Source organism: Gambusia affinis, linkage group LG22 (genome assembly GCF_019740435.1).
Source record: "Gambusia affinis linkage group LG22, SWU_Gaff_1.0, whole genome shotgun sequence".
Lineage (NCBI taxonomy): Eukaryota > Metazoa > Chordata > Actinopteri > Cyprinodontiformes > Poeciliidae > Gambusia > Gambusia affinis.
Window position 1 is genome coordinate 22,348,013 of NC_057889.1, and position 16,297 is coordinate 22,364,309.

Below are 16,297 nucleotides of genomic sequence, written 5' to 3' on the forward strand. Positions count from 1 at the left end.
ATATCTGTTCTCTGAACTATACACATCAAATGTCATTTAAGAGGATTTAAAAAAAGTTTTTTTTAGAAGCACATTTGTGAGGTCAAACGTTGATGTTGGGAAAGAAGGCTTGGCTCACAGTCTTGTCTTCAATGTTTGACTGGTTTTCTATTAGGTGACGTTCTTTGACACCAAACATGCTCAGTCATGTCTTTATAAGTCATAAACATTGCTTTAGGCTTGAGCACTGAGTGAGCCATTTTATTGGGAATTACCACAACACAGCTACACTGACCTAGTGACCTGTAGAGTGTTTTTTTACAAACCGCTCTGTGTGGTGACAGCATTAGAGAAATAATCTGTGAAAAAATCACACCGCTCATCCGGTAACAACCAATCAGCCAGGAGGTCTTAGCACTGTCTATCATAGCAGGGTACATGCTGCTCAGCGTGCTTGTGGTGGTGAAACAACTTATTACAAAAAATTATCTGCTGTCATTTGTGGCCATGTTAATTAGCCTGAGCATTCACGGCAGGCGTCTCTGTGGGGAGGGAGCTGTAGCGTAGCAGAGAAAAAGGAGGATGTGGTAAGCAGTGTGTACACTAGCATGATTGACAGAGCTAAGATCCTCCTCCTAGCTCTGATTGGTTATGTTTGAATGTGGTGTATTTCTGCAGATGGCAGTAGAACCACAGGGAGGAGGCAGGGGAGCTTGATTTTTTCACAGACTGTCTAATATACTGTCATCTAAATCCACATGAGAATGACTTGGTAAAGGCTTAGGAATGGAACAGCAAAATTCCAAAACTAAATTGAACAGACAGCTTGTTGGCTAACTTGGAGAAGGCTGTGGACAAGAAATGAGAACAAATTTTTCTAGACATAGTGGGCAGATACTAACAAGATGAAAGACTTTTAACAGTGAAAACTGAATTCTGATAAGGAATCACAAGGTATTCATTCAAGAGAGTGCATAAATGACTAAACTAACTTACATATGATTTTCCCACATCACTTCATTCCCCTTCATTCACTGTATTCAAGCAGGAAGGGATGAGGAGGGTTTGATCCCGAAAGGTTCTATATCAATTTAGTGATGGCGGGGTCAAGGATCAAAGCCTGTGGATACTGAGTGCCTGAGCTGCTGCTGCTCTAACCTGCTGATATTCAAGATCTAGAGTAATGGAGAAACTTGTTGAGTCTTTGTTGTTTTTGTCATGTTATAGTCCCCCTGGAGCCTAAGGAAGCCTGAAAGCTTTGGACAAAGCTGTATATTGACACCTTAGTCAGCGCTATTTCCAGTTTAGTGTCCTGATAAAAGTGTGGCAGGATGAAACTGACCTCGGGGCGCTGTAGGCCTGTGTGGAGGATCAATAGCTTCAAACTGGAGACCTAGTTAACAGCAACATTGAAACAGTCAACCACAGAGCAGAGTGGGGTTTAGCAGTTTTCAAGGGACAGCCAATGAGTCCTGATGTTGCTGCAGATGGATCATCTTTTTTGTAAGATCTTTATGATCAAGTACACAAAGCAAGGACTCTAGAAGACTGGTAAGTACAGCTTTTCCATTGATATTTAAAACATTTACATAAGTCTTACAATACACGTTATCTTCTTTATTTACTCACAGCTACTAATAATGTGAGAGAAAATGGGGGACTGGAACTTGTTGGGGAGCATCTTAGAAGAGGTCCACGTTCATTCGACCATTGTGGGGAAAATCTGGCTCACCATCCTCTTTATCTTCCGGATGCTTGTACTTGGCGTTGCAGCAGAGGATGTTTGGGACGATGAGCAAAGTGAGTTTGTCTGCAACACAGAGCAGCCAGGCTGCAAGACTGTCTGCTATGACCAGGCTTTCCCTATCTCCCTCATACGCTACTGGGTCCTGCAGATCATCTTTGTGTCCTCTCCCTCACTGGTCTACATGGGCCATGCTCTGTATCGCCTGAGAACCCTTGAAAAAAAGAGGCACAGAAAGAAGGCCTGCCTGAAGGCAGAGCTGGAGGGAGCAGATGCTGACCAGGAGGACCACAAGAGAATCGAGCGGGAGCTCAGGAAGTTAGACGAACAGAAGAAAGTCAGGAAAGCTCCGCTCAGAGGATCATTGCTGCGCACGTATGTTTTTCATATCCTGACCAGGTCTGTGGTGGAGGTGGGTTTTATCGTTGGTCAGTGTGCTCTTTTTGGCATTGGACTATCTCCTCTATACAAGTGTGAGAGACTGCCGTGCCCCAACAGTGTTGACTGTTTTGTGTCGAGGCCTACAGAGAAAAATATTTTCATGGTGTTCATGCTTGTCATTGCTGGAGTGTCTTTGTTCCTCAACCTTCTGGAGATTTTCCATCTGGGTGTGAAGAAGATCAAGCAAATCCTGTATGGATACAAATATGGAGACGATGACAGTGTCTGCAGGTCAAAGAAAAATTCCACTGTGCAGCAGATTTGTGTTCTCACTAACTCCTCACCACAAAGGCTGATCCAACTAACTCAAGTTGCCAGTCCTGTTTCATCAGATCCCAACAAGTATGCTCAAAGAGATGCGCTGCCTTGTAACTTGGTTCCAACAGGTTGCCAGAATACAGAAGGTATGGAGCAGCATCCTGCACAGACGTTCCGGCCGAGCCAAGGTGACATCCAGCTTTTGAGACAACTGGGGGCTGTGGAGCGGCGGCACACTCTGGAGAACAGAAAACTGTCCTTCAGCAGCGATGAGTCAAATGGACCTCATTGCTCGGGCAAGCCTCACTATGCAGGACCGAGAGCAACACTGGTGGCCAGCCACATTGAGATCCCAGCTGCCCTGAGGATCCCTCAGAGGAAGCAGAGTAAAGTCAGTGTCTGCAAGGAACTCAGCGACATGAGTGATTCCCCAGAGAGTGACCACTATCCCACAGCCAGGAAGTGCAGCTTTATGTCCCGAGGACTGTCAGAGGCCAAGCTTGCCAGTCCGTCTGACAGCGACACCTCTCAGGGTGGAACAGATACCGAGGCCCAGCACTTCGACCAAGGGGAAAGCCCAGTGATGACCCCACCGCCCCCTGCCTCTGGGAGGAGGATGTCCATGGTAAAAACACATTCCTTCTAGTGAAAACTGTAGCACCCTATATTATGCTTAACCCAATATAATGCCAAAAATGTTTTTTTTTTTGTTTTTTTTTTTTTTTGCTGATGTAATAAAACTACTCATATTTGATTCAGTGGAGTAGAAGAAAGAGATTTTACAACAAGACACCCAGGCCGGTCCTGGTTCTTAACTCAGAGCATTTCATGACAACACATCATAATAGATGATGTTATGATTTACTGGTAAAAAAGAAATGTCTCAGTTCATAAGCAAAATGATATATATATATAAAAAAAACTTTACTCATAAGTCCTATGAAGAGAATGAAACACAAAAACAAATCTCTGCCATGGAAAATCAGCCCAAAACTTACCAAGTCATACAAGAAATCTGTGGAAACTGTGCTGTTGTCCAATTTTGTGTGGAGGGTATTTAGATATAGATCTGATGCACAATGCTCCAGTCTAATCTTCAAACAAGACCACCTAAATATGCAAGAGTTAGGCCAGCAGCATGAGCTCCATCACCATGCACACAGGAGAATTATTTAACTGAGAAAAATAGTGACTGGCAGAAACTTGTGTTTTGTGCACAAATCACAATGAGATTTAGATTAATATCCATCTCAACTGACATGACCTGTTGAAGTCTGAACAATACGTTTATTAATGCATATCTTACTAGTACTACAAGTCAAACATTTCAGATAAAGGATGTCTGAACTTTTTGTCATGAAGTGGTGGTGAATGGTGGTGAGAGAAACGCAGCAGGCTCAGGATCAGAGAAGAAATGATGTTTCTAATCTGAAAAACACAACATCCAAAAACCAGACATCACTACTGAGCAAAAACAGATGCTCATCACAGGTAGCAACTGGCTACACGAATGGACATGAAGACACTTGCTCACACATACAATAGCTAAACAAGGACCCGACCAGGAACAAAAGACACAGGTCCCTACCTGTGTCCTGGGTAATACACAGAGGGTAATCATGGAGATGAGAAACACCTGGGAACAATCAAGGGGTGATAGGACAACACTGAAACTCAGAGACACAGGAAAACTCAAAATAAACACAGAAAAACACAGATCACGACACTTTTCTTTTTCAACCATTCAGTTGTATTTAGTAGGCTCAAAATGACCAACTGGAGACACCACTTGATTATCAGGAAATAATAATGAAATAGTTTTCCATCTCAGTTATTGTTTTGTGATCACTTGCCCGATGAGGTTTGATATTAAATAACAGTAGCTAAAGGATTATGTTTAGCAAGGAGAGAACAAGTTCTGCACACTTATGGAAAACAAACAACTTCTCTCCAAAATATAAAAGAATGTATTAACAAAATTTTATTTCTGTATATTAACAAGACATAGTAACACAGTTCAAAATTGATTATCAGGTGGTGGCTCATAAAACTCACTAATGTAGTAGTACTGAACTAAACTACTCTAAGCAAAAATGAAAGAACAATGAAAACCACCAGAATAAATAACAATAAATTCAATAACCAATTACATAATGCAGTAATATCACAGCTCAGAATGAGTATGTACATTTAATACGAAGAAATAATTTGTAATGAGGACAAATTAACTTTAAACTAGATCAAATTCAGCTTAAAACCAGACAAAGTGCAGCCCGAAGACCCCAATGACGAGAAACAACTTTGGACTTTGTGTTCCCTCGCCCGGACGCGGGTCACCGGGACCCCACTCTGGAGCCAGGCCTGGAGAGGGGGCACGATGGCGAGCGCCTGGTGGCCGGCCTTTTACCCATGGAACTCGGCCGGGCTCAGCCCGAAGAGGAAACATGGCCCCCTCCCATGGGCCCTCCACCCGTGAGAGGGGCCAAAGGGGTCGGGTGCATTGTGTGATGGGTGGCGGCCGAGGGAGGGGACCCTGGCAGTCCGATCCTCGGTTGCAGAAGCTAGCTCTTGGGACGTGGAATGTCACCTCTCTGGTGGGGAAGGAGCCGGAGCTAGTGTGTGAGGTCAAGAGGTTCCGGCTAGAAATAGTCGGTCTCACCTCGACGCATGGCTCTGGTTCTGGAACCAGTCTCCTTGAGAGAGTCTGGACATACTTCCACTCTGGAGTTGCCCAAGGTGAGCGGCGTCGGGCAGGAGTGGGCATACTTGTTGCTCCCCATCTCGGTGCCTGTACGTTGGGGTTTACCCCGGTGAATGAGAGGGTAGCCTCCCTCCGCCTACAGGTGGGGGGACGGGTCGTGACTGTTGTTTGTGCTTATGGGCTGAACGACAGTTCAGATTACCCACCCTTTTTGGAGTCCCGAGAGGGATTACTGGAGAGTGCTCTTCCTGGGGGCTCCCTTGTTCTGGTGGAGGACTTCAACGCTCACGTGGGCGATGACAGTGAGGCCTGGAGGGGTGTGGTTGGGAGGAACGGCCCCACAAATCTGAACTCAAGTGGTGTTCTGTTGTTGGACTTCTGTGCTCATCATGGATTGTCCATAACGAACACCATGTTCAAGCATAAAGGTGTCCATATGTGCACTTGGCACCAGGAAACCCTAGGTTTCTTTACCTGCAGTTCGATGATCGACTTTGTCATCGTTTCATCGGATCTGTGGCCGTATGTCTTGGACACTCGGGTGAAGAGAGGTGCGGAGCTGTCCACTGACCACTACCTGTTGGTGAGTTGGCTCCGCTGGTGGGGGAGGATGCCGGTCAGACCTGGCAGGCCCAAACGTGTTGTGAGGGTCTGCTGGGAATGTCTGGCGGAATCCTCTGTGAGACGGAGCTTTAACTCCCATCTCCGGCAGAACTTCAAACATGTCCTGGGGGACGTCGGGGACATGGAGTCTGAGTGGACCGTGTTCCGTGGCGGCCTATCGGAGCTGTGACCATAAGGTTGTCTGTGCCTGTTGCGGCGGCAACCCTCGAACCTGTTGGTGGACACCTTCAGTGAGGGATGCCGTCAGGCTGAAGAAGGAGTCCTATCGGGCCTTTTTGGCCTGTGGGACTCCAGAAGCAGCTGATGGGTACCGACGGGCGAAGCGAAATGCGGAACCGGGTGGTTGCTGAGGCAAAAACTCAGGCATGGAGGAGTTTGGGGAGGCCATGGAGAAAGACTTCCACACGGCTCGAGGCGATTCTGGTCCACCATCCGGCGTCTCAGGAGGGGGAAGCAGTACAGCACCAACACTGTTTACAGTGGGGATGATGTGCTGCTGACCTCGACTCGGGATGTTGTGAGTTGGTGGGCAGTGTACTTTGAAGACCTCCTCAATCCCACCAACATGCCTTCCATTGTGGAAGCTGAGCCTGGGGACTCTGGGTTGGGCTCTCAAATCTCTGGGGTCGAGGTCGCCGAGGTGGTCAAAAAGCTCCTCGGTGCTAGGGCCCTGGGGGTGGATGAGATGCGCCCGGAGTTCCTTAAGGCTCTGGATGTTGTAGGGTTGTGTTGGCTAACACGACTCTTCAATATCGCATGGACATCAGGGGCAGTTCCCCTGGATTGGGAGACTGGGGTCGTGGTCCCCCTATTTAAAAAGGGGGACCAGATGGTGTGCTCCAATTACCGGGGGGTCACACTATTAAGCCTTCCTGGCAAGGTCTAGTTGCCAAAAAACCACAACTGTTTTTTTTCTTTCAGAGCATGATTCTGGAGTTGTCTTCAATCATGAAGAAGTGAACCACAAACATCCATGTTGGCGTGAGGCCAGAGGCACTGAGGACTTCTGTAGACATAAACACTCACATCATGTTTCACCTCATTTCCAGTTTCACTGTAACTTTCACCATCTGATGGTATTCACTCATACACTTAGAGTTCCTGTGTTTAGGTTTGTGGATCCAATCACTGATTCATTTGTGTCAATTCATTCATGGCTGGATATAAAGTGAATCTCAACATTTTATATAGCAAAGATGTTGGATTACAGGATGTAACTAAGAACAGTGGGCAATGACAGAGAAATACAATAAAATTCTTTTGACAACATTTTGAGATGCTATTTCTTTTCTTGTGCAGTCCACACTTCTAACTTATTCTTATATTTTTTGTTCTTTTTACAGAGAGGGGACATTATCACCAGCTACTGACTCTGTGCATTAGTCAACCTTAACTTCATAGTACTGAAAAACTTATTGTTGTATCATTTAATCATTTTTATTTGTCAGATTTTAGAAAACATTAGCCAGTGTTAAAAACATTTAGCTGATATACAGTATGCATCAGTTATTTTCTTAGGTAAGTGGTAATGTCCTTTCAACTTAATACAAATAAGTGTATCATAATCTAATATCAGATTATGGACTCTTTGACGCCTCAGACGTTCAGAGAATATTTGGGAGCAAACAGCATCATGAAGTCCAAGGAACAATGCAGATCAGGGAGAAGCTGTGGAGAAGCTTATTGTCTGAGCGTTGAACATCTGACTGTTCAATCCATCATGTGGATATGGAAAGAATATAGCACAACTGTAAACCTACCAGACAAGGCTGACCACCTAAACTTCCAGCTGAAGAAGAAGAGCTCTGATCAGAGATTCAGCCAAGAGGCCCTTCATGACTGGACCACATGATCCACAGCTCAGAGGGGCATCTGTCCACAGAAATGGTATCATCACTGCACAAATGTGATCTATATGGAAGAAAGCCAATGTTAAAATAAAACCATAAGAAGTCCCATTTGCTATGATGGACACAGCAAACATGTGGAAGAAGGAGCTATGGTCAAATTAGACAAAGAAATTTAACTTTTTAGCCAAAAACCAAAATGCTATGAGTGGTAGAGAACTAACACTACAAATCACTCTGAACACACCATCCCCACTGTCAAATATGGTGGTAGCAGCATCCTGCTCTGGGGTTGTTTCTCTACAGCAGGATCAGGGATGATGGTCAGAGTTGACAGAAGATGGATGGAGCAAAATACAGAGAAATGCTGGATGAAAAACTGCTTGTCTAAAGACTTGAGACTGGGTGAAGGTTCAGCTTCCACCCTAAACATAAAGCCAAGGATACAGTGGAATTATTTAAAACAAAATATATTCATGTGTTAGAAAGGCCCAGTCAAAGTCCAGACTTGATCCCTATCAAGAATCTGTGACAAGATGTGAGAAGTGCTGTTCATAAACGCTCAGTGTCTAATCTGACTGAGTTTGAGCTGTTTTGAAAAGAAAAATGAACAAAATGTGTTGGTCTTTTTTATTACATTCAGATGGAATATATACATTTTTGTGGACACAAGGTACATTGATGTACCTGTTGGAACTTGAAATATGAACTTTCTGTCTGTTCCATGTGCAACAGAGATTTGGGTTAACATTTTCTACTGTAATTTTTTATGAGGCTACATTTATGACAAACTGGCCAGAGGCTAAATTGCAGGAAGTTTTACTATTTTTAAAGGTTTTATTAGCTTTAGTCATCTTTATTTGATAGTGAATTGACAGGAAAGTGGGTAAAGGGAGAATGGGAAAGACATGCAGCAAAGGTCACCAGGCCGGGAATTGAACCTGCTACAGCTGCGTCGAGGATGAAGGCCTCCGTCTGTGGGTTGGGCTTTATTCCTGGGCCACCAAAGCACCCCAAGGCAGTTTTATTGTTTCCTAAATAACACATGAACTGTGACAGTTTGTTTGAGCAATGGATATTGTAACCAACATGTCCTTTGCTTCTCACCTTATGACTGCCAGCAGTGGTTCTAAATGGTCCTACTCTCACTCAGAGGGAAGGATGGATGCAAATTCGTTGCTAAGTATTCTTAACTGTTTAGCAATTTATCATTGTAAACTGAATTTCATTATGTTGTATTACCATTAGAACTGAACTGGAATGTTTCTAAATTAATTTAGATAATATTGCATTGATTTGATTTTGTAGTTTTCCATATGGCCTTGATCTTTTTGAGATGATGCATACTACGTTGTGGATCGATTCTTTACGCACAAATTGGATTTAATTTGTTAAAGACAAACTAAGCAATCCTGAATAGAACAAAGCAGAACATTTAAAGATTGGGAAGTCTTTAAATAATAGATAAAATGATTAAAATCTGGGATTTTTTTAAAGGTTTTATTGGCCTTTATTTGATAGTTAATTGACTGGAAAGTGGGTAATGAGAGAAGAGGGAAGACATGCGGCAAAGGTCACCAGGCTGGGAACCGAACCTGCGACAGCTGCGTCGAGGACATAAGGAGTTATGTGGGTTGAGCTCAACCCCTGCGCCACCACAGCACATCCCAAAAATCTGGGAGTTTTATTCCTACTTATCCTGTCTGAGCAGGATAAGCACAGAAGGTAGAATGAATTTTTAGACAGAAAAACCTTGAACAAATCAAACACAACCTTCTTGCTCTTTGGTGTTCCTTTCCTCAAGGCGCTGTCTCTTACACACTAGGAACATATTATAGAATAAAGCAAATGTGTGCAGTAATTGATCAGGGTTAGCACAAACAAAAAGTACTCTGAATGATATGCAAGTTTTTTTATTTCATAAAGAGAAATGGTGTCTAGACAAAAAAGTCATTTATATAACACTAGCAATTGAAATGAATGAAAAGGGGGTTGCACAACAAGGTATTTACATGGTTATTAAGTCTTTAATAATTAGGGTCATGTAGCATTAAAAATTTAGGTAAGAACTCTTAGTAGAGAATAAGCAAATAACAGCTATTTCAAGTGGACAATATTAACACAAAACAGTCTAGAAAAAAATAAGAAAAAATAACTTGAACTACAAGCTTAGAAGCTATTACATTAAAAATGATGCACCAAAATCTACCAATACAATAATCCATTTAATCTGTGTAAAAGCATGTAGAAAAACACCTGATGCAGTTTGCTGATACAGTCATTGACCAGTTATGAGAGGTATGAAGGATTTCACAGGTAGATAAGTGTGAGAAAAGTCTGCACTGGTTACTCAGGGATGGGGGCCCAGGCCCCTGCATACACTCACTTCACTTGAATGTGAACTATGGCCTCTGCAAGTTCTAAGGCAAATATCGGAGGTGCACTTGTATCCATGTAATACTGAGGCATCCGAAAAGTTGGATGAAACACAAGGTCAGAGGAACTCATTCTTTGCCTCTTACATGGAGAAGAATAGATCAAACATGACATGACACCTATCTGTAAACATATTACATTTAGATTTCACTGAATGATTTTAACCTGTGCATTTAAATAACACACATTTTCTTTTGTTAATAAAAATTAAGTCTAGTAATCTGTAAAAAGGCATGTTTTTGTTCATATTTTTCAGAACAACCTTTGGAGTTGCAAAAGCCAGTGTCAGAGAAGCAGAAACAAAAAAAAAGAAAAAAAGAAAAAAGGAAATGTAACAAAACTAAATAGAAAGATGAGTGGGTTAATTTTACAGAGCTACAACTTGTTTATATATAAATCATACTGTTGTAACTATGTTTGACCTGCACAAAGCAACCTGGAAACCAACTCATGTCAACAATACTTTCTTTCAATTCATGCATATAACAAGAAATAAAGTTTGTCTATAATCAATCTGATTGGTTTGCATCTGATTTAACACAAAGAGGAATTCAAACCAAATCTGCATCTGCTTTTCGTCTGCATAGCTTGTCAGCACCTTCCAGCTCCTAATTTTGGTTTAACAGTAACCAGACTGAATTTGTTGATCTCATCTCCTTCCTCCCCGCTAACCCCACACCAAATAAAGAATCGCTTGTGTTGTGCTGCTTGCACACAGTCACAGGAGATCAAAATCAGATTGAGAAAAAAAAAAGAATGTCAAAACTCAACATTCATCAGAGGGCAAATACAGAGCTTGTTCATGGTGGCAATACTGTCACCTGAAGAAAAGAAAATACTCCAACATCATGAGCAGAAAAATCCAAAATCTATTCAGCTCACTGCTTTTCTACTCCCTGCTTCAGAGTGATATCCAGAGCATGTTTAAGTACTCGCCACCCTAAGGTTTCAATGGTATGCTTCACTGAATTAGCAATAAAACATCCTTGGCTGACTGACATCTACTCACACCATGCAGACAGCTTTGGTATGTGCATGTTACTGGTATAAAGTGATGAAATATACAGAGTATTCATTAAAACTTGGTGACACAAATTTAAGTAGCATCCAGTGGTAAAAGACATTTTGTTGTCAACTAAAAAGAGGAAATGGAAAATAAAACCATTTTCTCTTTGTTGCTTAAACCCAAACGTCCCAAGATTAATTTAAGATCGTTTACATGGTAGGGTGACCCTTTCAGCATTAAGAGAGCATAAAAAAATCATAAAAGTCTCGACCTAAAGCAGGGACTAAACCTTAGAAACCTTAGTTCAGTGGGATTATATTTGGAAATTCAGATTAATCAGCAAAATATGTTCAGAAGAGTCTGTGTTCTCTGTAGAAGTATTAGATCATCTCAGGAGCCTCTGATAAACTTTGGCTACATTTCTCAAGAGAAAAAGAGAGTAATCTTCAGGTCTAATCTTACAGAAAATTGTCCAATGTAGATCTTAGATTTTAATAATTTCTTTCTGCTAACTAAAACTGTCAACATAGGGCTTCTTCTGGAGTGTGTTCATGAAAGGAAACAGCACATAAAAACGAAACAAGCAAAAACATCATATATGTAGAAATATATATTTAAATGTCATTACTACTGCTCCAAACCTGTGTATGTGTGGTATGTGTAACATGAACATGAGCTTGTGCATGTTTGCATTCTATGAAAGGGATCAATCCTAACAATTTAAAGATGGGGTAGAGAAGTACATTTAGACACTATCCTGCTGAAAAACAGAAAGGAACAACCAATGAGATCTTAATCTAAAATTTACATCAGAAAAAGTTAGGAGGAACAACGTTTAAAAAATCTCATCCAAACTTTAAAGTCCCAATCCTGTGTTAGTCTGACAAGAAGAGACAAGAAAGAAGCACAGCATCAATCAGACAGGTTGACAGAAAAACCTTGCAGAAGCTTCTGTTATGCTTTAGGAAAACCATTGGCTAGTGATCAGTTTTATGGAGATCATTATATATTTGTTTCTACCATAGTCTACCAGAAGTTAATGGGAGGGTAAGGTGGGATCAATGGGACACAGGTGGAACATTGAAGCTGAAAGCAGAACAGGTGTTAAAGTACCTGGAGTCAGCTGTCCACAGCAGCAGGCAGAACACCTGAGAGGGGAAGACTGGGACAAAGAATGGCAGCGAGACCTGTTGAGATGAAGGCTTCACAGCTGGCTCTACAAACAGGAACTGGAGATGGAGATAGAGCCAGCAGAGCTGGACAAAGTCACGTTTTCACTGAAAGTGACCCCAATGAACATGGTTAGGAATGAATATATGAGAGGGACAGCTCAGGTGGAGCAATATGGAATCACTGTAGGAAAGGGAAGGCTGAGGAAGATGTTCAGAGGAGGTAGAAGAATTGCCAAAGAGGAACAGGGTTCATGGTTGAACCCATATAGATCACAAGGTTGGATAATGCCAAGGACAGAGGTGGCGGTAGACTTTGAAAACTGACTTTGACAGATAAAATAGCAAAGTTAGCATAGTTATTTATGCCTTAGTTGAAATGCTCAGTAGAACAGAAGCGACACCATCACAGGTACATACCTTTAGAATTGGGACTTTAAAGAGAAGAAATAGCAACAAAGTTTCATGCTGAATTCAACCCTGCTTGTACTTGCGTGTAGCTTGCCTCTGGTGAGGTTTGATACAGTTAAATTTCTTTATACAGAACATTTTGGGAAACAATTTTTAAAAGCATTTTAAAAGAAGAGAGAACTTACAAGGCAAAACATAAGCTTGACCAACTAACCACTCTTATAGTTCTATGCAGCATGCACATCACAGAGATGGATGATCAAACACAATCAATGCAACAATTTTACGACCTTACAGGACCTTACGGGACCTTACGGGACCTTACAGGACCTTACAGGACCTTACGGGACCTTACAGGATTGGTATTCAGTCATTTGGAAAACACACACACCACTTACATGTCAACTCAATCAGGAATTAGCTTATTTCATTACTAATGAAAACACAAAGCAAAGTTGAGAATAATTATATACTAAAACATTAACTTCTTTTAGATCTTCATCGACGTATAATGACATCAAAAACATTTTGTCTTGCAGGGCCAATTTAAGTGCTCCAGGTTCAGACTTAGAAGAAAATAAAGACAAAGACTGTAGCTGAAGTGCTAATGGCTCTGAGCGCTCGGGGCCAGAAACAAAGTGCCTAAATTCATTCATTCATTCTTTACTTTATTTCTTGGATAAATTTTAAAATGTCAATAGCAAAATGTGAGAGCTTACACAAATAGCATCTTTAAATACTGCTATAATAGGAAGTAAGCAACATGGGGAGAAAGAACATGAGGGGAAGTTTTTCACATTTAAAAAGGAGCCAAAGGTGAAGCTGGGCTGGCCTGAGCCAGTCCGTAAAATATATTCTCATGGGTCATTTCTAAACATGCAAGGGGCTGATGATTGTTTATGGATGCATGCTGTGTGTGTTTTGTGTGCGTGTACTCATGTATTGAGCTGATTTCCTGAGTATAAGAACACCCACCATGATGGAAAGTATTCATTAGGCAGGACAGGAAACAGCAAAGAAAAAGTTTTCCCTTAGAAAGGTGCTTGATATAACCCAAGTGAAATAAAAAGAAACACCTACGTTTCTACATGTACAAAAATCACTGTTACAGTCATCATGCTCCATACTATATACACATCTGCCAAACAAACATTTGAAAAATCACTGATACAACATCCAAATACAATGGTATTGCTGATGAGTGGGAAATAAAAATAGCCATCTAATCACCTTATTCTCCTTTCAATTCAGTGCTGTGGAAGGCATAGAAGGAATGTTCTCAGTTACAGGCTGTACAAAGTTCTCCTGTACAGAAATACAAATAAGAAATGCCTGAAAACATTTTTTTTTTTTTTTTTGCATATGAACATTTTACAGTCTCACTGCATTGTAACTTCCTATTGTACAGAATCTCTCATCTCATTTTCAATGAATTAGGTTGAACATTCAGAGGATTGTTTTTTCCTGAGTTTGAATTCTTGTGACCAAAAGAGCCACTGAGATATAATCATAGAAGAGAGAGAGAGTGAGGGACTGAGAGAGGTAGACAGAGGCAGAGAGAGACTAACGAGCTGCTTTCACACACAAACATCTGAGAAGTTTACACTAATGTGTGCAGAATCTCATCAGAACTTTCTTGAAGAAGTTACTGCCAGAGCTGCTCAAAATCTCTGTTGACATCATTCTGGAAAAACTGGATCTGCACTAAACACTTATTGATAAAACTCTGCTCTTGATTGAGCAAAATGTTTGCATTCTGTGACAGAAGATTCACTTTCATGATGATTTATCTTGATGTTGATGATACTTTAAAGAAATGCTGTCCAATGTGAAATACTCCCAAATTAATATGCCCTCCATTTGTAGCTAGAAGTCACAATCTCCATGCTGGAAGAATCTTGAAGTACAAAAAAAACAAAACAATAATGCAAATGATTACAGTTTTTCGGCTACAAACTGAACAAACGGATTCCTCAGAGATAAAATCTTACAGGTTACATTCTGTAATATTTTAGCCTCATTGACCTGGAAATGTTAAACCTGTTAGGCAGCCTACAGAAATGTGGAAATCAGGACCAAAGTGTTTGTGCTAAAATCATCAGGAGATTTTCAGAATAATTAGAAGAAACATCTCACAGTTTGAAGGTATCATCAGGATTGTATGCTGATAAAAAATGACATTGAAAAATTTGGTTTCTGTCATGTGGGGTTAATAAGTAGTTGCCTTTATACTCTCAAGAAGTAATTTAGAGGTGATTCTGCACACATTTGTGTTTCTACATCTCTAGAGCAGGTCTGGAACCCAATGGGGAAGCAGTGTGCGTGTGCATGTGTGTGTGAGTACACCTGAAGACGGAGCAGTAGAAGGAGAAAAGGACAGCAAACAGGAAGAAACAGAGATCCTGTTTGTATAAAAAGAGAGCTGCTGCTTAGGTCCAATGAGGTTCAACTTGAAGTTGTGATGTGTGACAAATGAACGGCAGTCTTCCCTGCAGAGGCTCCTGCCGGCTGGCCGGGTATAGCACCATAGTACGAGTTTGGTGAGAGGTTCCCACTCTGTCAGGGTAAGAGGAGAATGCCTGCAGAACAGTATTGCTGCTGTTAAGACAATTTTAGTGTCAACCATTTCAACAAAACATACAGAAACGAAAACAACACAAAATGACATAAATACAAAGCTTGTTTTTCAGTGAACACTGGCAGAGGCTGACCATCTCACAACCCAGAGAAAGGGTTAGTCAGAGGAGTAAAATTAAATAATAGAAAAACATTCAAAACAACTGAATAAAGATCCACCTCTACTTGGTATTGTCTTTCCTTGGCTGCTCGTCAGTTGTACATTTCTCAGTCATTTCCTGGCAAAAATCTACCGTTACTGTTTGGTTGGATTTTTCCACAGACTCTGATGTGGAGTACAAGCTGGTGTCGCGGCCCCCCATATCCTGATCTGCCCCGTTCCTGACGGCAGATTCAGGCTCGTTCTCTGAGGGTCCCGGTGACCCCAGGAAGCTGGGTTCAGGGGTGGCAGAGCCAGAGTGGCCTGTGAGGTCGATGCTGGTGCTGGCCGGGGTGCTGATGGCGGCATGTCTGGGCTCGTGGGCTGCGTTGTTGCTGGCAGTGGAGTTGGGGGGCCGCAGCACAGGGCAGTAGTGGTGTAAGGACTGGACCTGCTCTGGGCTCAGTTGGACGTCCCGGCACACCTCCTGGGACAGGCAGGAGAAGTTCTCCCACAGCTCTCCCATACAGGCTTTCAGCTGGTTCCTCTCTGTCAGTAGCTTCTCTTTCTCGCACTCCTGTGCGCGCACACACACACACACACACGCACACACACACACATTTAGTAAAGGAATACAGATATCAACGTAACATTCACATAGCCATGTGGAACTTTTCACATCTCTTGAATTTTTCTGTCACAAGCTTCACTGTACTTGATTGAAATGCCATAGACCAGCCCAAAGTAACTGAAGTCTTTCTACATGTGAAAACCTAAAAAGCCCCCACCAGTTTACTCTAAAGCTAAAAACAGGGCAAACCTGGAAGAAACTGTTGAGACAAGGCCGGAGTATTATCCTCCAACAGAACAACAAACCCAAACATCCAGACAGAACTTCAGTCATCTGGTTTAGATCAAACATGTCAAAGTCCAGACTTTAATCTAACTGAGAATCTGTGGTATTA

General features: G+C 41.9%; 2 protein-coding genes across 4 annotated transcripts in view; one reads left to right on the top strand and one right to left on the bottom strand.

The window, feature by feature from the left end:
• The first annotated feature begins 1,631 nt into the window (after positions 1 to 1,631).
• On the top strand, positions 1,632 to 6,853 carry gja10b (gap junction protein alpha 10 b). The gene is made up of 2 exons (XM_044107213.1): positions 1,632 to 3,047; positions 6,669 to 6,853. Exons 1-2 carry the CDS (start codon positions 1,632 to 1,634, stop codon positions 6,705 to 6,707), a joined length of 1,455 nt encoding a protein of 484 aa, XP_043963148.1. The 3' UTR covers positions 6,708 to 6,853.
• A 2,644-nt stretch (positions 6,854 to 9,497) lies between these two features.
• Positions 9,498 to 16,297, bottom strand: part of bach2b (BTB and CNC homology 1, basic leucine zipper transcription factor 2b) — an 87,665-nt gene continuing 80,865 nt past the window's right edge. For all 3 annotated transcript variants that reach the window (XM_044107210.1, XM_044107211.1, XM_044107212.1), the window contains one exon: positions 9,498 to 15,909. In XM_044107210.1, the coding sequence (XP_043963145.1) occupies positions 15,415 to 15,909 (495 nt within the window). In that variant the 3' untranslated portion in view covers positions 9,498 to 15,414. The remainder of the gene's footprint in view (positions 15,910 to 16,297) is intronic.